The sequence below is a fragment of the Strongyloides ratti genome (assembly GCF_001040885.1).
Source record: "Strongyloides ratti genome assembly S_ratti_ED321, chromosome : X".
NCBI classification, from domain to species: Eukaryota; Metazoa; Nematoda; class Chromadorea; order Rhabditida; family Strongyloididae; genus Strongyloides; species Strongyloides ratti.
The window spans coordinates 3,620,897-3,641,846 of NC_037309.1; the positions used below are offsets into that span (position 1 = coordinate 3,620,897).

The following is a 20,950-nucleotide window of genomic DNA, read 5'->3' on the forward strand; positions in this document are numbered from 1 at the left end:
GATAAGAAAATAAAGAAAAAGAGAGGTAAAAAAATCTAATAAAGTTAATAGAGGTGTTTCAATTTAGTGTAACTAAAAGTTAATGTAATCATATATATAGTTATTATCTTTAAAATTTTTATCACCTCATTGACAATATAAATATTTGTATTTGGTAACAATTTTTAACTAGATATACTGGAAATTAAGTAAATTTTATATTTTTTTTATTTACCTTCAACAAATTAATATAAAAATTTAACAATTAATAATTATTTTTAATTAATATAAAAGTGATTATTTTATTATATATATCGTTTTTGTAATTTAAAATGTTATATGAACTTTGTTCTTCTTATTTATATAAGTACAATTAATAATTGTTATACTTTCATTTATAATATATTAAAATATTCTTCTTTTTTGACAATTTGTCGTTTAACCACATGAAATGAAACATTTTTATAAAAATTATTACATCTATAAAATTGATTTTAATAAAAAAAGAAAAACTAATTATAAAATTTTACATTTTATTACTATTGTTATTTTTTTTTATTATGAATCTATAATATTACATTATTAATTTAAAACATAAAATTATAATGAATCCATTTTAAACATTCTTTAATATTTTAACAAATAAAATGATTCTTATCTTACATAAATTAAAAAATTTATTAACAATAACAAATTATTACTTTTCCTTTTAAATTATTTAAAATCAAACATTAATTTTTGATGAATAATTTAACTAATGTTTTCTATAATATTATTTAGAATTTTTTACCTAATGGTGATTAATATTAAAATATTGTCTATGTTAAGAATTATTTATATATCTTAGTTTTTTTTCTTTATTTTTAATATATTTTATATTTATTTTTGTTAATTAATATATATAAAAAGTATTTTTTTATACTATTAATTATTAAATATTTATTAATAAAAATATTTTATTATTTATATATTAATATATAAGAATAAAAAAAAATTATTAATTAAATAGTTTTTTTTTAAAGTATTATTAATTTTTTTGGCATTAAATTATAATCTAGGATAATAAAAATATTAATTTTTCATAAATTGTATATTTGTATTAATGAGAAATAAAAGGAATTTCCATAAAAATCTTATGACAACATCAATTTTGATTCTTACTTGTCAATTCAAAAATAAGGAGTTGATTTTAAAACCAGTTTGAATTAAATATATATTTTAACTATAATATTTTAAATTATCGAAAATGCTATATATTATTATTATATGATTAATAAGATCCTCCATATATTAGCGTCTTACTTATATATAGTTAAAATGATAACATACTTATAAAATATTCAAAAGTATTTGAAGAAAAAAAAAACATTTTAATTAGTTTTATTTTGAGAAAGCTTTATAATTTATCATTTTTACTCATCATCATATCATCTTACTCTGAAATCAAAAATCACATCAAAACATTTGTCTTCTAACTAGCTCAATGCCAGATGTTGTTAATTTAACCTATACGACATTCGTTCATCTTCTTTTTTTTTTTCTTCTACGACATCATTCCTTTAATACAAAACATTTTTATGTACTTAATTATAAATATAGCATTTTTGTAATTATTTAAATTTTTTTTAACATAAATACCAAATTGACATGTATAAATAGATCTTCCAACTCATTCATTCAACATAACTCCTTATCATTTTTAATTATACCACTTTTTATGATACATTTTTATTATTTTTCTTTCATTTTTTTTAAAATTATCTCTGTTAATAAATCAAATGTTCACATTAATTTTAACTTTTCTTTTTTTAAATTTATAATACAAAGATAATAGTAATTAAAATTTTTATTAACGTAACCATTTTTTTTTAATTATTTATATTTTAAACAACAATATATATAAACTTAATTTATAAAAATTATTTATTACTAATTTTTTCTTTAAAAGTTTTCTAAAATATAAATTTAAAGTATAATAATATATACAAAAGAAAAGAAAAGAAAAATGGGATCATTTGGTTTACGTTCAGCTTATGGATCATTTGGTAGATCAACAAGAATGATATTTTTTACAACAAATTTATTTTCTATTTTATTTTTATTAATTACATTATTTTTTGGTATATGGATGGTAACAACATATTCAGCATACTCAGAATTATTAGCTCCATCATTATATGTTGATGTTGCAAGAATAATGATTGTTGTTTCATTTTTTGGACTTATTAATTCATTATTTGGATATTGGTGTATTATTAAAGAAGTTCGTTGTTTATCATATACTGTAAGTTTTTTACTTATCCTTTTTTTTTCTAAAAATAATAAATAATAAAATTAATATTTATTTTAAAATATTTCTAGTATTGTGTAACAAGTATTGTAATATCAACAATGTTATTTATTGGTGGAATGATGGGGCATGTTTTTGTATACAAGTTATATAATCAAGTTCCATTAAGTTTAAAAATGTTAACATCATTACGAGAATTATATGGTATGCCTGGTGAAGAAGATATTACTAATTCATGGGATGAATTACAAAAAAATTTTGAATGTTGTGGTGTTAATGAAAAAGATAATTGGAAAGTTTGGAAGACATCTAAATGGCATATGCACTATAAAACAAATACTGAAAAACCTGGTATACCTGATTCATGGTAATAAAAAAAATAAAAAATATTTTTATTATAAATATGTATGATTCATCATCTAATTTTTTTTTTAATTATTATAGTTGCCGACCTGGAATGCTTCAACATTGTAGAGGTCAATTTTTATTAGAAGAACATTTATATGAACAAACCTGTCATGATCTTTTAAATAATAGTTTAGGAAAGGTAACACGTGTTGCTGGTTATATATCAAATGGAGCTAGTTTAATAATTGTAAGTATATTAAAAAAAATTCTTTTTTTTTTTTAATTTTAAATTATTTATTTAGATTGTTCCTGTAATATTTGCTTTTTTATATACCAGACTAATCCGCAAATAACTTTTTCTAAAACAAATGAATAGGAGAATATTTTACAAATAAATAATAGTTTAAATACATTCGGGTGGCAATAAAAAAAAATTTATTGATAACAAATAATATATGTAAAAACAATAAATAAAGAATCTTTTTTTTTTTGAAAAACTTTTTATAATTATCTTTTTATTAAAAAAAAAACTATATATATGCATATATATATTGTGTTATAGTAACAAATTACTTTGTAAAATATAAGCAAAGCAATTTTATATACTACATTTTGGACTACAATTTTTAAAAAAAATAATATGATAAAAATTTAAAAATAGATGGAAATTTAAATATATATTTATAATAATTTTTTTTTCTTTGAAGAGATCATTAAAATCTCAGTAAAAAGAATTTTGATTTGCCTTCCTGATAAACATAGAAAAAAATATTATTTATAAATTGTTTAATGTTTATCATTATATAAATAAATGTATTCTTAACGTCTACAATTATTTTTTTAATGATTTTTTGATTGTAAAAAAAAAAACAATGTACTGTCTATTTTTCTATTGATATATAAAATATGTTCTTAATCTTTTATCTATGTTTAAGTATTTCAAACAAATCAATGTTTTTCATAAATTCTATGATCAAGAGAATTTGCGATTCTTTGTACAGTTTTAATTATGTAAGTTTCTAGGTCTATATATATATATTTTTTTTATTTCTTTTTTCTTTTGTGCTAGTATAAATTTGTTATTATAGAATACTCTTAAAATATTGAATAATATATAATATGTATATTACTGCCTACCATTGGAGGATTGAGTGCGAAATTTAAAAAATATATCTACAAATAGATTCATTTTATATTGTTCTTCCATATAGGTTTTAATAAAAATATCTATTGTCATTTCTTCTCCAAGTGTATTTATAATTGTATCTCTTTTACTTAATTTTGTTGTTGATATTTGTTGCGTTAGTTGTGGTAAGTTATTAGTTATTGTTAATTCAAGTTTAGGTTTTTTACTTAAACTTCCGGAAGATATATTATCTGGTGATTGTGGAACATTTAATATAACCGGTTTAAATTCACTCCAGTATAGATCAATGTTTTCGTCACCCAATTTTATTGATGAAACTCCTTGTTTTTCAAAAAGTTCTGAGATTCTATTCAAAGCCCACTTTTTAAATTCTTTAACTTTAAAATTTGGAGATACTTTTAAATATAATGGTATACGTACAATTTCACCTAAACGATCAAAACAATTTATAATATTTATATCTGGTGATAGACGTATATTTAACATTCTTCCTGAACGTGTACTAGATTCAAATGAGGAACATAGTAAATCTTCTTGCCTTAAATATGGAATAACAAGAGAATTATTATTTGTTAAATTGTAAATTGATTTCCCATTTTTATTTATATTACATAGGTTATTCAAATTATTACTTGTTACTGAATTATTAATAACCGGGTGTGATTCATATTCATAATTTATTTCGGCATTACTATTTTCCTCAATAAATTCTTCTTTCACTAGTGGATGATTATTACTATAATCTCCTTTGAAAGACAAAAAATTTAATTTTTCAGAAATTGTTGATGTATTATTAGATATATTATTTTTATCTCTTTCATATAAATTACATTTTTTCATATTATAATCATCATCCATAACTTCATCTATTGGATATATAAATCTTTTTTCTGGACAATGATTTTCTATCATTTCAACAATAATGTCAAATGTTTTATCTTGTACTAACTTTATTTTATTATCAAAAAGTACATGACATTTTTGACATTTATAATTATCTTTATTTCTAAATTTTGCTTTTGAGATACATGTTGAACAATATCGCGCTAGACATTTCTAAACAACAAAAAGTAAATTATTATAATATTAAATAAATAAAAATTATTATATAACATACTTGACAAATAAGAGTTTTTTTGATTGGTTTAGTACAAATACCACATCCTATAAGTGGTTCAAATAATTGTCTTGGAATAGTAGAAAAATCTATTGGTCGAGGTGTTAGGCGTTGCCTATGAACAACCTCATCTAATTCTTTCTCTATACGCATTTGATCCAAAATGGGAAGTTCTTTTGGAGTACTTTTGGCATCACTCATAGACGCTTCAAAATTCCTAAAAATAGATTGGATAAATTTCAAAATTTTATTTGGAATGTGATAACTTGTATATATGTATAGTGTTATTATTATCGACCCAGAGTGAAAAAGTGCAAAGGCTCTGTGATAAAAGATAATATTATAAATGTCTTGACTGGAATTATATGGTTTCACAATGTTACAAATGTGGAAATTAAAAATAAAAGTACTCTTCTATTTTTTATTGTAATTTATTTTTTTTTTAAAAATAAAAAATTTTTTCTTAAAAGATTTAATAAAATAAAATAATAAATTAAATTAAATGATAATTATTAAAAAAAAAGTAAAAAGTTTTAAAAAGATTTTTAATATATGAACGTATAATTAACTACTACAAAAAAATTTTTTTATTAAAATTTTTAAAATCAAGGTTACAATATTTGTTCTATATTAAAAATTTTTAAATATTTCCTTTTCTATCTATCTATGTATGTTATATATATAATAATGTATGTTAAATAATAATAGAAAAATACATTTTATTTTATAATTCAGCAACCAATAATTTAAAAAATTTAAAAAAAAAAATTTATTTTTTTGTATTTTTTAATATTAAATTATTATAATTTAAGGGTGTGGCTTTTATGATAATATAGGTAAAATATTTAAAAAAAAAAAAAAATTTAAGTTAAATGTTATATAAAAGTGTAATATTTTAATATTTGTAAAAGTAGTAGTAATTTTTAATGTTATTTTTATATAATAAAAAAAAATACATACATGTATATATATATAATTGTTTTTAAAAGATGTGTTAAAAAAAAAGAAGTTGTTTTGGTAAATATTTAAAATATATTAGAGTAATAATAAAAGATATATGCAGTTCAATCAATTTAAACAATTCATTGATCAAAATTTTATATGTGGAAAGATGGTTAGTGATAACCTTTCAGTTGTCAAAGGTCTTTGAAAGATTGAGTCCATAAAGACATTGTGTTTTATTAAAGACACATATTATATATATATATATATTTGTTGTATTAAGGTTATAGAAACATATATTTGTTAGTAGGTATATGTTAGTGAAATAAAATTATTTCTAACAGGACAGGTAAATCATTTAATATAATTTAATAAAGAAAAAAGATAAAAATAATTATTCGTAAATTTTAACATGTTATATCTTTTTGCACTAATGATTATCAGATTTCTAAACAATATAGTAGACGATATCCCAAGTTATGTCAATGTGTATTTCCAAATAGATGCAAATGTTGTCTTACTAACATTAAGATTACTTGATATATATATATAATATAAATATAAACTTTTTAAAATTGATGAGTATATAATTAAATAGTTTCTATTATTTCATTTTAAAAAGATAATAAGTTAATAATTAATATAATCATTTTAATATAACATTCTATACCAGCTTTCTTATTTATTTAATAAATATAATTTATCATATATATATATATATATCAATAATATTATTTATTGTTAGCAATAACTTTTAATATTAACATACAATTAATAGTAATTTACATTATAAATCATGCGCATCATACATTTGTTTAGTAAAAGAAATTTTCTTTTTTAGGGTTATGCTTGAAAAAATAAAAATATAACATAGTATAATATAATAATTTTATGCTAACATGGTCCTTCATCTTTTGTATCAACTAATAATATTATATTATTATATATCTCAAACAATAGGTATACGTGTAACTGGTGAATGGATACCTACAAAAGAACCACTTAAATTTATCGCAAAATTTGGTTTTCAACAACTTGATCCACTAGATATACCTAATTCTATGGGTTTTGTTTATGGAAATATAACAACAAAAGATATATTACAAAAGACAAATAATAGTGAATATTTACTTGCTATTATACCAGAAACAAAAATTAAACCATTTATAAATACAATAGAATATAAAATAGATAATAATTTTTGTCAAAATATTTTAAAAGATATTAGCATGATTGCATTTCATTCCAGGTGTTTTAATAACGGTAGTCGTGGAGATATCTTTAGATGGGTACCCTGTTCAAAAGATAAATTATGTATTGATGAGGATGATCCTAAAAAAGTATTACCTAACTATCAAATGACATTTAGAATACAAGAACCTGTAACACCTGAATATTGGTATATTTTAGGTATATCATGTCATCTTGATGAAAATTGTCAATGGATTGAGTCAATTAATAAACAATCAATTATCCTTGAATATGATATTTGGTTAACAAATGGTAATCCAACCTTGAGATGGAGTAATTTATTTAGATTACAATTATCATTTGAAAAACAAAGACTTGAAGATATATATGTTATATCATTATTTATCTATATTATATTATTTGTAATTCAACGGCAATCATCAAAAAATAAAGATAGACTTATTAAAACAAGTATTTATTATAAAATTTTATATTATAGTATCATATGTCATTTAATAAGTTTTTTTTTATCAACACTTAACATATCATCTATTGCTTGGAGTGGAAATAGTATAGAAATTGCAAATTTTTTAAGTAAACTTTTTCAAATAATTGCTATATCGTATATATCATTATTTATGTTAAAATTTGCTCAAGAATGGAGAGTACATGTAAATAAACCAAAAGGGTTATCTCATTTAACAAGAAAAATATGGTTAATATTAACAGGAATAAATATATTACTTTATTTTATAAAATATGTAAGTATATAATGAATATAACTAATAATAATAATGATTATTTAAGTTTTTATTTACATCAATTATTCATAAACCAGGAGAATTTGAAACATATGCTGATTGTGGGTTAATGTTAATACGTTGTATTTATACGGTTTGGTTTTTATATGAAATAAGACATTATATTGATAGTGTTGATGATTTAAAACATGCTTCTTTTTTGGCACATTTTGGTGCAGCAGCATTAGTATGGTTTGTCTATTATCCTGTTTTTGGAGTATTTTCTTCATTAATTTCTGAATTTTGGCGATCTAAAATTGTTGAAGGCATCACGACATTTGCTGATACTGTTTGTGTTGGATGTTTAGTTAATTTTCTTTATCAAAGTGATTCATCAGAAAGGATACTTCAAACATTATTACCTATTGATATAATGTTAGTTCAAAGAAATAATTTATTAGATCCAGAGGATAAGATGCTTTTAGATGACTATGATGAAAATGATAATGATGAAGTTGTAATAGTATAGAAAAAAAATATATATATATATATAATACATATTTTAAAAATTTGTCAAAGCTTAACAATATTTATATGAAAATAATAATTATTACTTTCAATAAATTTTTTACTAATTATTTTTAAATCAGTTGTTGCATGACATTGTCCCAATAAATCATTTATTGTAAATGTGGCATTTTGTAGTGTTATTATTAAATCATTTTTACAATATTTATTCCATACTTCCATAATACCAATAAATGCTTGAACAGTAAATCGAGGACGATTAATCATTAAAAATTGGAGTGTAAAAGATTTTGTCAATTCACAATATTCAATAATTTCAAAAAGTAATTTATCAGTAACAGCTAAATTTATATGTGATGATGTATTAATAATACGAAGATTAACTAAATTTGGTACTGTTGGAATAAAAATTTCATCATCAAAAAGTTCATTTGAAGAACATTCCTCAAAACCAATATCATTAATATACTTTTGATTAATTGAAATATATTTTTTTAATTCAAAAATACTTTCAGGACAAAAATCACAATAAAGACAATAAAATTGTGTTGGTCCTAATGATAAACAATTTAAAAGTTTCATAATAATTTTACTTTCTGATTTAATCATTCCTCTAATAAATAATGAATTAACTTTGATATGTTTCATATTACTTTCTAATTCTCTTAATGATTGTATTGTAAATCTTTTGGGATCTCTTTGGGCATCTAATGAAAAAAGTATAATCTGTCCTTCATCTAAATTTATCTTTATTTGATCAAAATGAAAATGATCAAATTGTTCTGAGTATATCTTTATAACACGTCGCCATTTTTTTGATACTTTTGCCATTTTTAAAAGATCATTTACATCCATATAACTAAATATTTTTCTTAATATAAATGTATTTTCCATTGGTGGATGATTTTTATTTTTAACAATATATTTTTCTGGACATATTAATATTTCTTCATAATTTATTGTTTTAAATAATTTCCATAATGGTATATATGCATTAAAAAATGTCCAAAGGCAACTGCAAATTTTTGAAAGAAAAGAATATCTATTTATAACAAAAAAAAATATCTTTATATAAATAAATTAAAATAATATATTCTTACATGTAATTATAGAAATTAAATAAAAATCCATTTTTCTTTTTTCTATCAAAATTATTATTGTTTATCTTTATTACATCTTCTAATTCACTTCCTTCTTCTATTAATAATCTTCCTGAATCATATGCTTTAAAGTGTGTCCCAATAGTGCGACGATTACGTAGACCATGTGCAGCAACTGTTACACTTATCATTATTAAAAAAATATATTATTTTTCATTAATTTAATATAATATATTATAAAAAAAAAACGAAAATAAAAATAAAAATAAGTATATATTTTTATTTAGTTTAACTTTAACTAAAATTTTGCAAATGATGTAATCGATGATAAATATCAAATATTTTGCTATTTTGCCACATATTCTCTACTCCTATAAGTGCCATAAAAGCAGTATACACTTTCATATTATAATATTTTAACTAAAAATAAAAATTTTCTCAACTTTAGTGATATATAAATATATATGAAAATTATTTTAATTAAATGATATTCTTTTTAAGAAGCATAAATATTATCCAAAAATAAAAGTAGATAAATTGTAGAAAAAATATTTTATTTTATCAATCTTCAAAAAAAAAAACATTAATATGTCAAAATTAGGCATAAAAAAAAATAATAATATTATTTACATTATTTTTTTTTAAAAAAATTATTTTTAAAGATGCAAAGTAAATTTCACAGGGAATTCCCATTTTACTACGTGTAATTTTCATTTGTTAACCGTAATAATTTTGATTATTATATATAATAAAAATTATAATAACAACTTCTTTTTAATAACACTTGTAATTCTTTAAAAAAAATACATGTAAAGTGTGATATATATGATTTGATGATTTGTAATATAGAAAAAGTTATCAATAAAAATAATTTTTAAAAATCAATATAGAATAAAATTGCGTCTTAAAATACATATGATTAATGATTATATTTAACATTCCTTTTACAAAAAAAAAAATAATTTTTTTTTTGATAAAAGATGTTTTTTTAAGCACTTATAGAATTGTTACCATCTAAAGGCTCATGAATAGAGGCTAAAGTTGATGAAGTTGTATAGGTAGGCTCAGTTTCATGATTGCAATTGCGAACGATTGTAGCCGTAGTTGAAGACGATGTGTTTGAGGATCCTCCATTTGAATAATTATTTTCAGTAAATGTATTGGTAGTTATATTTCTTGCTATATTTGCAAATGATGAATCAACTGTTGGGTTATTTTTATAAAAATAACACATATCACAAACACGAACTTTTTTATCATAACCAAGTTCTGGAAGAGCAAGTCTATTTGATGAACAATATGAACAAAATATTCTTCCGCAATTTCTACAATGATGTCTTCTTCTTATAATACTGAAAGAAGTATTACATGAGGTACATTGATCACATTCTTCATCAGGTACCCAACGAACCCCTTAAATATATATTATAATAATAATAAATAAATAAATAGATAAAACATACCGACAATAAAACTTGATAGAGGTAAAGTTTCCTCTTGTACTTCAATTCCTGTTTCCTCTTCATTTTCTGGAACACGAGCAGTTTTACCATTTACTTCATAAACAGGAACAATCTCATTTGGCTGTAGAACCATTTTTAAAAGTTTTCTCACGTCTTGAGAATAATTAGTTTGAAGTTGATCAGCAACTCCAGCAATGCAAACAAACAATCTATGAATAAGTTCATTTCTATCTTTATACATTCTTCTTGATTTTTTTTGTATAGATTTTTCATATCTTTCATAAACTTCAGGAAGATTCATATTATGAAAAGCTTCAAGAAGACTTAAATCATCAGCTGCATCATGATTAATTTCAACACGATCATCAATTGAAGTTTGAGTAGAAATTGGACTAATTTTTGATCCTGAGTCAATATTTAATTTATTATCATTTTTTGTATCTTCTCCAGAAAGACTACAATTTTTTTCATTTAAATTAATATTATTTTTTTTATCACAATCATATGTAGATTTTTTTGATGTTGATGCTTCAGTATTATCATTATTTCTTTTAGGAGTAGTTGTAACACATTCACCTGTAACAAGTGTCATTTCTAATTGTCTCAATTCTTCTTGACTCATATCTCTTAAAAGTGATCTCATTGTAAGAAGTAAATGACAATATTGTCTAAACATTTCAGATAATTCTTCAGGTTCTCTATCTACATTTAAAGCTCCTTCTGGGTAATATAATAATCCCCAAACAATAGCAAGTCTAGGTATTGCAAACATTACATTTGGATCGAACATATCAATTTGATCTTGTGTAATATATTTTTTTTGCATTGCTTTATTTAATGTTTCAGAGAAAAGGACAGCAATATCAAGTTGTGCATCGTGTTCTTTTACACTTTTAACTGGAACCATAGCACTTACATAACTAAAAAAAATAAAAAAAAAATGTGATTAATTTATTTTCTTAAGAAGGTATTATTAAAACTAACTGAAACTCAAATTCAGCAAACAGGTAGTCAAAAACTTTTAAAGATGCTTTTATCTTGTCTGTATATTGATGTGGATTTCTTAATGACTGATCTTTTAATAATTCTCTCATTTGATCAAGGTGTTTTGTTAATGTTTTTGCAATAGGACGAATTTGTTCACTTTCTGTTTCTCTATCAACAATATTTGAACCAGCTGCAAGACATTCAGCACCAAACCATAATTGACCTGGTAATGAATCATGAATTATTTCATCTGGAAATTTAACACGATAATCACGACTGGCACGATCTGATTCATTTGGAAAAATAATTGCAATCATTTCATAAATGATATGAATAAGACGATCTTGTGCTTGGCGAAGACGTTGAACCAATTGATCACATCGTGCTTGATCTCTTCTTCCATCAAATGATTCTAATTCAAGTGTTATTGAATTAAGAGCTTCATCAGCATAATAAAATTTGGCTAATGGTGACCAATCATCCATGCGCGGTTTGCGCACAAGTTTCAATATAGTTTGCATTAACAAATTGGAGAACGACGTTATGATGACAAAATAAATAAATCTAAAAATATATTATTATTATTATTATTATATCTATATAATAGAATATATTAATTATGGACAGTTGTAAGATAAATGAATATATATATAAAGATTATTAAATATTATAGCTAATAAACATTTTAAAATAAGTAATATAATAATTAAGATAAGAATAACATATAATAAACTAAATTTTGATATAGATAACCAATTACAATATTTTATACAATGTAATGTTATATATATTATAACATTAATACAATATATATTAAAGTAAGAAAATAATTGTTTTAATTAAAAGTGTAAGGTATATTTTAAGATAACCAGAGTAAAAACTTGTAGTAAAACTTAATAAATCTTTAAGATTTTAAATAAAAGAGTGCAAATTTACTAATACATTGATCACATGACCATCGATTTATATTTATTAAAGTTTTCATCTAATGCTCAAGGATAGAATAACGCCTGATACTTTTATGCAATGATGGTTTTCCGTTTACACAGAAATGGAGACTAACAAATTTAGTTGATGAAAACATATAGAATCGTGATAGAGAAGGAGAGGAAAAATGAAAAATATCATAGTTAAACTAAAAACTAAGCTAAACTGGTACTTCTTGAACAGTAGTAATTGAAAATTTCTATAGAAGGGATAAATGGTAATTTTAAAAAAAAAAGGTAATGAGTAATTTGACATCATTTATATAAAATTTAAATGACATACAATTATTATATATTTATATAGTTTAAAATAAAATATATATAATATAATTATAAAAAAAAATATTTTTTTCATATTGTAACATCAAATTTGATATCTTATGTGTAAACAACAAAAACTATCTTTTTATTAGAAAAATAAATAATTATATATACATATACAATTTTTTTTAGTATAAAAAGAACTTTAAATAAATAAAAGATTAGTAAAACAGTTATATGAAAAAATACAAATGAAAAATAAAAAGTACAAGAATTTTTAATTTACAGAAAATAACACTACAATTATATTATTGAAAATGATAATGTTTAGTATCTCCACTATCGTCTATATTTAATTGAAAGTAAGCAGTAAATAAAGTACATAAAGAAGAAGAAAAAAAAGTATTATTTTTGTCATTTAGTGATATATATCTATAAAATGACTAATATGTCATCTCTTTTTAATATATAATGATATATAAACTTCCATAAAAGATGTTAATTATTAATAAACTTCAATAAAATATTTCATATATTATATAAATAATTTTCTAGACAATAAAAAAAAAATTTTTAATTTTCTATTTTCAAAAGCTAAAAAGGTAGTTATTTTAAATAAGGAAGTAAAAAAAAATATATTTAAAATGAAATAACAAAAATAATAAAATATCTTAAACAATTTCTTATCCAAGTGTATTTTTATAAAATAATATTATATATATATCTTTTACTATTAAAAATTACAAATAGTTGCAAAATAAATGGTTGTGAAAAAATATAAGGAATGATGAAACATTATGTAACCATGGTGAAGAAAAAATAAATGAATAGGATAATTTAAAATAACATTTTAATAAATATTATAAAGAGAATTGTACATTGTAATAGAAGCGTTTATAAATATTTAATGTTTAATATAAAAGAAATGATAAACCTTTTGAGAAAGTAATGATTTCATAATATTTTTTTTTAAATACAACTAAAATTGTTTGATAAAATATCACGTAAATATATAAAAAAAAAATATTTTTATAATATAAAAATTAATATGATTAAGTGTAATTAAAAACATCATAAAACAGAAAACAAGAAAAAAATTATATAAATTTTAGACATTTGATACATTGATTCACTAAATAATATATTTTACTACTAATTTTTGGTGTTTATATCTCAATGTAATATATAAAAAAAAATAAAAATTATTCTAACATCCTATTTATTATATAACGTTATTTGTCTACTTAAACAGTTTTTAATATTATATGGTATAGAAATAATATTAATGATAATAATATGAATAATAATATGTGGTGTTGATAAAAACAATTTTATTATATCTATAATTATATGTATGTATAAATAAGTTAAAAAAAGAAATTTAATTAAAAAAGGAAAAAAGGCATGCGTAATAAACAATATATAAATATATTTAAATGATATATAATATTTTTTAAAATAGTAATTATGTTAAATAATTTTTTTTTTATGCCAGCAATATAAAAAAAGTAAAAAACTTTTATATATAAATACAGTTTACCAATTTGTTTTCAATTCTTTGCCGTCGTAAGATATATGGTCTGATCGATTTTCAATTTTATTAATGATAAAAGAAAACTTTTTAAAACATGAAAAAGAAATACTTTTAACCTACATCTTTATCTAAATATTATTTAAAAAAGAAATGTGGTAATGTTTTAATTAACTTAACCTGAAAAAAAAGTATGCATAATACCAATTATCTTTGATGACTAAAAAGTTTAATGAATGAATAAGATTTTACATGTATAATGATTTTAATTAATTTTATTCTATTATTAGTTATAATTATATAATATACTTTCTTTATATTCAATATTATATCTTTTGTTATACATTATAATATAATACTACTTAATGTAAATTAAAGTAAATTTCATTTTATAATTAATCTTATTTCTTTTCTTTTTTTTTTTTTTATTAAAAAAAAATATTTTTGTATATATACGTTTAATAATATATTTTTAAAAAAACATTTATTTTTTCTATTTTTTTAAATATTTATTTATTTTAGGTATGATAATAATATAATAATTTTATAATGCTTGGAGGTTTATTTGTTTATAATCATAAAGGTGAAGTCCTAATTTCAAGAATATATAGAGATGATGTCAATCGAAATTCAGTTGATGCATTTCGTGTTAATGTAATTCATGCTCGTCAACAAGTTAGGAGTCCTGTAACTAATATGGCTAGGACATCATTTTTTCATATTAAAAGAGGAAATGTATGGATATGTGTAGTAGCAAGGCAAAATGTTAATGCAGCAATGGTTTTTGAATTTTTAAATAGATTTGCTGATACAATGCAATCATATTTTGGTAAATTAAATGAAGAAAATGTCAAAAATAATTTTGTTTTAATATATGAGTTATTAGATGAAATATTAGACTTTGGATATCCACAAAATACAGATCCAGGTGTTTTGAAGACATTTATTACACAACAAGGTATACGTACAGCGGTAAGTTTTTATTTATTTATACTTTCTATTAAATTAACAAATATTCTATACTTTCATAAATTTTTCTTTTTTTTTTTCTTTTTAAACTCAAATATTTTGTTTTAATAATTTAGGCATCAGTAGTAAGTTAAATTTCATATATATATATATGTCTTGTTTGTATTTGTCCTATAGTTTTTATACTTTCATAATATAATTATATTACCTCAATACATATTTAAATATCTTATTTATTTTAGAGTAAAGAAGAACAAGCACAAATAACATCACAAGTAACAGGACAAATTGGATGGAGACGTGAAGGTATCAAATATCGTAGAAATGAATTATTCTTAGATGTTATTGAATATGTCAATTTATTGATGTCACAACAAGGGCAAGTTCTTTCTGCTCATGTTGCTGGTAAAGTTGCTATGAAATCATACCTCAGTGGGATGCCAGAATGTAAATTTGGTATCAATGATAAAATTACTATTGAAGGAAAAGCTAAATCAGGTAATGATGATCTTTCAAAAAGTACCAAAGCTGCTGTTGGATTGGATGATTGTCAATTTCATCAATGTGTTAAATTAACGAAATTTGATACAGAACATGCAATTAGTTTCATTCCTCCAGATGGTGAATATGAATTAATGAGATATCGTACTACTAAAGATATTCAACTTCCATTTCGTGTTATTCCATTAGTCAGAGAATCTTCTAGAAATAAAATGGAAGTCAAGGTTGTTATTAAATCTAATTTTAAAACTTCATTGCTGGCTCAAAAAATAGAAGTGCGCATTCCAACACCACCAAATACAAGTGGTGTTCAATTAATTTGTATGAAAGGAAAGGCAAAATATAAAGCTGGAGAGAATGCAATTGTATGGAAAATTAAACGTATGGGAGGGATGAAAGAGTCGCAAATATCAGCCGAGATTGATCTTCTTAATACAGGTGCTGCTGAAAAGAAAAAATGGAATAAACCACCAATATCAATGAATTTTGAGGTTAGTTATAATTTAAATATTTTATTATTTTCAATAATTTTGTTTTTTTAAGGTTCCATTTGCACCATCTGGATTAAAAGTTAGATATCTTAAAGTTTTTGAACCCAAATTGAATTATTCAGATCATGATGTAATTAAATGGGTTAGATATATTGGTAGATCTGGATTATATGAAACTCGGTGTTAAATATTGATAAAACCAATTTTTAATAACAATTTTCTTTTAGTAATTAATGAATTCATACGTTACAACAACTTCAACAATTTATGGCCATCTCATTCACTTCATAATTTTTTTTTTCTAACCTATCTTTATAATTTTAATTAATTTTTATTGTTTTAAAAAATGCTTGTGTAATATATTTTAAACTAGCAAAGATACAAAGAAAATTTTTTTTTAATGTGAAAATGTTTATATTACAAAGATCTATTTTTTTTAACAATCCAATGCTTTTATTTACCTAATTTTTTTTTTTTTAATTTTTATTTTATATATGATATAATTTTATCATCGTTTAATGTATTTTTTTTAAATTGTAAAAAAATTTATTGCTTAAAAATTAAAAAAAAAATTTTATTATAATCAATTTATTTTTTAAGTTTATAAAATTAATATTTTATATAAAAAATTAATCAAATAATGGAGTGCCACAAAGTTTAATAATATTAAACTTTATAAATTATAATTTTCAAAAAAAATTAAGTAATATAATTATTTAAATTTATTCAGGAAAATGAACATTAAGTTTTTATCTAAAAAAAAGTTGGTAAATTTTTTTTTAAAAATATTATTGAAAAATATTAAAATAAAGAATAAATAAAAAGAAGTAATAAATAAGTTGCCTCTTTTATACTTTTTAACTATTTTTTGCAATTTTTTAATTATAATATGTCTTGAAAAATTTTCAAGAAGTGGGTTATATTTTGAACATAAGTGTGTTAGAAATAAATTAACTTTAATTTTTGAAAAAGAACTTTTTAATGTTTTATTTATTAATATATGTACTATATACAAAATATTTAAACAAAAATAATTTTATATTTACGGCATTAGAAATGATTATTGACATTTTAATTTGTTGTTAAAGCTGTTGGTTTATGGCAATTGAAAATTTCTAATATTTGGTTTCTTATATCATCGTTATATTTATAATAGATAAACAGGCGTATTGATGATGAAATGACAAAGAATACATTTGTTAATTCTGAAAGAATAGTATACAAATCACTAAAACTTCTATTTTCATCCTTAAATAAACATAAAGAGTAATTAATATAAAAAAAAATATATATATATATTCTTACCCACAAAATATCATTATAAAAATTTTCTAAATTATAAAGAAAAAAATTAAGAACATTACATGCCAAGTATGAGCTAATTATTGCAAATGTTGTTCTAACAGCACTTCTTAAACGTAATCTTTCACGTTTATCATCAATTACCATGTTTTGCGATGTTTTTACCTAAAAAAATATATATATATATTTATATATAATTATAAATTATAATAATAATCAAACCTGAACAAGTAATGTAGTATAAAGAAGTGTACTATGTCTTCTAGCTGCTTGTTGACCTCGTCGTAATTTTTTAATTATTACAATATTAAGAATAAGTAGAATAACAAAAGATACAAAAACATGAATGAACTATAATTATTAAATATTTATTAAAATATTCATTTGGTATAAATTTTAATTAAGTTTATCAAATAGAAACCCTATATATAATAAAATTATTTAGCATAAATAAATAAATTATTTCCTTTATAGTAAATTAAAAAAGTGTTTCTATCTTATTCATTATCAACTACCGTATTAAAAAACCTCTTCCTGCTAAAAGAGGTATCATTAAAAATTCTAAAATATTCAATAGATTTTTTATTAAAACATACATTAACTATTAAGTCTTGATAATGATAAAAATCTAGAAAGGCTAAATCGGATTGTCCCAAATAGATGCTTTGAAAGTAGGGGCATTTGTCATTATGAACAAGAACATATCCACCAAATTGAGGCAATTTAATTAAGATTACTATAGATAGAATTAAAAATACATTTAACATCCGTTTAGATCCTCTAAAATAGAATAAAAAATTATTTTAATAGTATTTTTTTTTTATTATTAAATTTTATTAAATATATTTACGTTTTAGCGGTTGCTCTATAACTTGTTACTTTTTCTAAACGTTCTGCAGTTGCTGCAATTAAAATATATGGTATTGCCATCTGAATAATTTTTCCTATTACATATAAAAATAGATCGGTACTTGTAACCAATTGATAAGTATATGATAATTCAAAATATTGAGAAGCTCTTCTTGTACAAAATGATATAAGATAAAATATATTCAGAAGAAGGTCAAGAATTGCGAGAATAACATAATACAAGAAAGATATTGTATTGCTTTTACGTAAAAGTATATATAATAAAAATATATTACTTCCAACTCCTGCTAATGATATACATGTTGTAATTCTATATATATATAAAGATAAAAAGTAAATATTATACATAATATATTTTAATTTAAAAAAAAAAAAATTTTTTTAAAAAAACTTACAATGTAAATACCATCATATAATCTTTAGGTATCTCATCACATATCTGAGATGTATTGTACTCCCCATTTTCATCCTCCAATGTATCATTCATTTTTATAAGGATAAAAAATACTGTAGGTTTTAAAACTTTAAACTAAATTTTTATATTTTAAAATAATATATTAACTTATAAATTTTATATAACTAAATAAATTTTTAAAGCAATAACGTTTTTAAAAAAAAAAAAAAATTAAAGAGGTTATGAGAATATTACTTATATAAATGAATTTTTACCCCTTCGAATTGTATATCCATAAAGTAATGATTTCTACTTTTTAGTAATGGGTGTGTTAAGACATCAGAAATAAACTTTAAAATAAAATGTAAGGCATCCACTTTTTAAATGGGAAATATATAGTTAAATGAAGAAAGTTAACTCTGAATCTCGATACTATCTTGAAAGGTTTATTTCAAATAGTTGAAATAATTTTTATAAAATATAAAACAATGTCATTATGATATATGATAAGGGCATTATATAATGTAAAAAAGAAATATTTTAATCACAACTGTCAAAAATTTGTTAGTCATACTAAGCAAATATTTAAAAAAAATGACTCCCTTAAAGAATTATAATATAATATGGAATTTAAAGATTCGAAAAACCAATTAATAATAGTTGATATCTTTATCCTATTAGAAGATGGAACAATTTTTTTTATTATCCCAGATTCATTATGATTACTATTAAGTTGATATAAGTCACTTTAAAGCCATATGATTTATTCAACCTAATGTAAGAAAATATAAAATAGTTTCATCGACAATAGAATATATATATTTTTTTTAAAATTATATCCTTCGAATATTAAAATTTTTTTATATTAAAATATCCTTATTTTTTACCTTCATAATTTAAAAAAAAAAAAATAAACTTGTGGTTATTAATGTATTTCCCAAAAATGATATATTATTTTAACATTTTTATGATAATAAGAAATATTATAATGAAAAAATAATGTATAAATCGAAATTTTTACACTTTTTAAAATATAAAACAATTTTTAAATTGTAATGAATTAACAAATATTATAATCAAATTAAATATTATATTAATTAAAAGAAAACAAAAACTGTAAAATTAATATTTTATTATAGAGTAAATAATGAAGTCTTCTATATATTAACGAAAAAAAAAAATTAACATTTTAAAAATAATTTTATTTAGAATAGTTGGTAAAAATAATAATATTAAACAATTTTTTTTATATATAAAATTGTTGCATAGAATTTTATATAAATTAAAGTAAAAAAAAAGAGATAAATTTTTTGGTTGAAAAAGTTAAGATAATAGTAGGATATAAATATACCATTCTGAATAATAATGAATATTATACTTTTTTAAATAAGATGTTTTAAAAATAAGATGTTTTATTACTTCATTATTTCTTGAAGTAAGTAAATCTTAGTATTCACGTTTTTAATACTTTTCTTCATATTTCAATTCAAAAAAGAGAAGAAAGAAATAAACTCTAAGTAATTACGTAATGAAGAAATATTTTAACAAAAGGCATTCCAGAATGATGACAATATATTAGTTGTTAAGAGAACTTTTATCATTAATGAGAAATGGAACGATAAAAGCATTATTATGATGATGATGTCTCCTTCTGTCTGGGAGGGTACAAATGCTTTAATTTGTAGGTTTTACATATTTAACAACCATTTATTTTGTTCCATCTTTACCTGCATTAAGTGGTAATTTATTTATTATTTTCCTTATTAAATAATAGTACAAGAAAGACATATTGAGAATAATAGAATAATAGATG

General features: G+C 20.8%; 7 protein-coding genes across 7 annotated transcripts; 3 read left to right on the forward strand and 4 right to left on the reverse strand.

The window, feature by feature from the left end:
- Positions 1-1,984: 1,984 nt before the first annotated feature.
- On the forward strand, positions 1,985-2,970 carry SRAE_X000076800 (Tetraspanin, EC2 domain and Tetraspanin/Peripherin family-containing protein; the record flags this gene model as incomplete). Its single annotated transcript, XM_024645153.1, has 4 exons — positions 1,985-2,263; positions 2,341-2,636; positions 2,714-2,864; positions 2,920-2,970. 4 exons carry the CDS (start codon positions 1,985-1,987, stop codon positions 2,968-2,970), a joined length of 777 nt encoding a protein of 258 aa, XP_024510639.1.
- A 712-nt stretch (positions 2,971-3,682) lies between these two features.
- Positions 3,683-5,082, reverse strand: SRAE_X000076900 (Zinc finger, RING/FYVE/PHD-type domain-containing protein; the record flags this gene model as incomplete). The annotated part of the gene is made up of 3 exons (XM_024645154.1): positions 3,683-3,711; positions 3,755-4,820; positions 4,882-5,082. 3 exons carry the CDS (start codon positions 5,080-5,082, stop codon positions 3,683-3,685), a joined length of 1,296 nt encoding a protein of 431 aa, XP_024510640.1.
- Positions 5,083-6,722: 1,640 nt separating this feature from the next.
- Positions 6,723-8,283, forward strand: SRAE_X000077000 (Intimal thickness related receptor, IRP domain-containing protein; the record flags this gene model as incomplete). The annotated part of the gene is made up of 2 exons (XM_024645155.1): positions 6,723-7,775; positions 7,822-8,283. 2 exons carry the CDS (start codon positions 6,723-6,725, stop codon positions 8,281-8,283), a joined length of 1,515 nt encoding a protein of 504 aa, XP_024510641.1.
- Positions 8,284-8,327: 44 nt separating this feature from the next.
- SRAE_X000077100 (F-box domain-containing protein) lies at positions 8,328-9,573 on the reverse strand (the record flags this gene model as incomplete). Its single annotated transcript, XM_024645156.1, has 2 exons — positions 8,328-9,324; positions 9,383-9,573. The coding sequence occupies 2 exons, from the start codon at positions 9,571-9,573 to the stop codon at positions 8,328-8,330; spliced, it is 1,188 nt and encodes a 395-aa protein (XP_024510642.1).
- Positions 9,574-10,370: 797 nt separating this feature from the next.
- Positions 10,371-12,353, reverse strand: SRAE_X000077200 (Lateral signaling target protein 2 homolog; the record flags this gene model as incomplete). The annotated part of the gene is made up of 3 exons (XM_024645157.1): positions 10,371-10,795; positions 10,846-11,765; positions 11,830-12,353. 3 exons carry the CDS (start codon positions 12,351-12,353, stop codon positions 10,371-10,373), a joined length of 1,869 nt encoding a protein of 622 aa, XP_024510643.1.
- A 2,806-nt stretch (positions 12,354-15,159) lies between these two features.
- Positions 15,160-16,758, forward strand: SRAE_X000077300 (AP-50; the record flags this gene model as incomplete). The annotated part of the gene is made up of 4 exons (XM_024645158.1): positions 15,160-15,439; positions 15,497-15,582; positions 15,822-16,571; positions 16,624-16,758. 4 exons carry the CDS (start codon positions 15,160-15,162, stop codon positions 16,756-16,758), a joined length of 1,251 nt encoding a protein of 416 aa, XP_024510644.1.
- An 884-nt stretch (positions 16,759-17,642) lies between these two features.
- On the reverse strand, positions 17,643-19,230 carry SRAE_X000077400 (GPCR, rhodopsin-like, 7TM domain-containing protein; the record flags this gene model as incomplete). Its single annotated transcript, XM_024645159.1, has 6 exons — positions 17,643-17,819; positions 17,877-18,038; positions 18,096-18,224; positions 18,470-18,653; positions 18,724-19,053; positions 19,139-19,230. The coding sequence occupies 6 exons, from the start codon at positions 19,228-19,230 to the stop codon at positions 17,643-17,645; spliced, it is 1,074 nt and encodes a 357-aa protein (XP_024510645.1).
- Between the last annotated feature and the right edge of the window lie 1,720 nt (positions 19,231-20,950).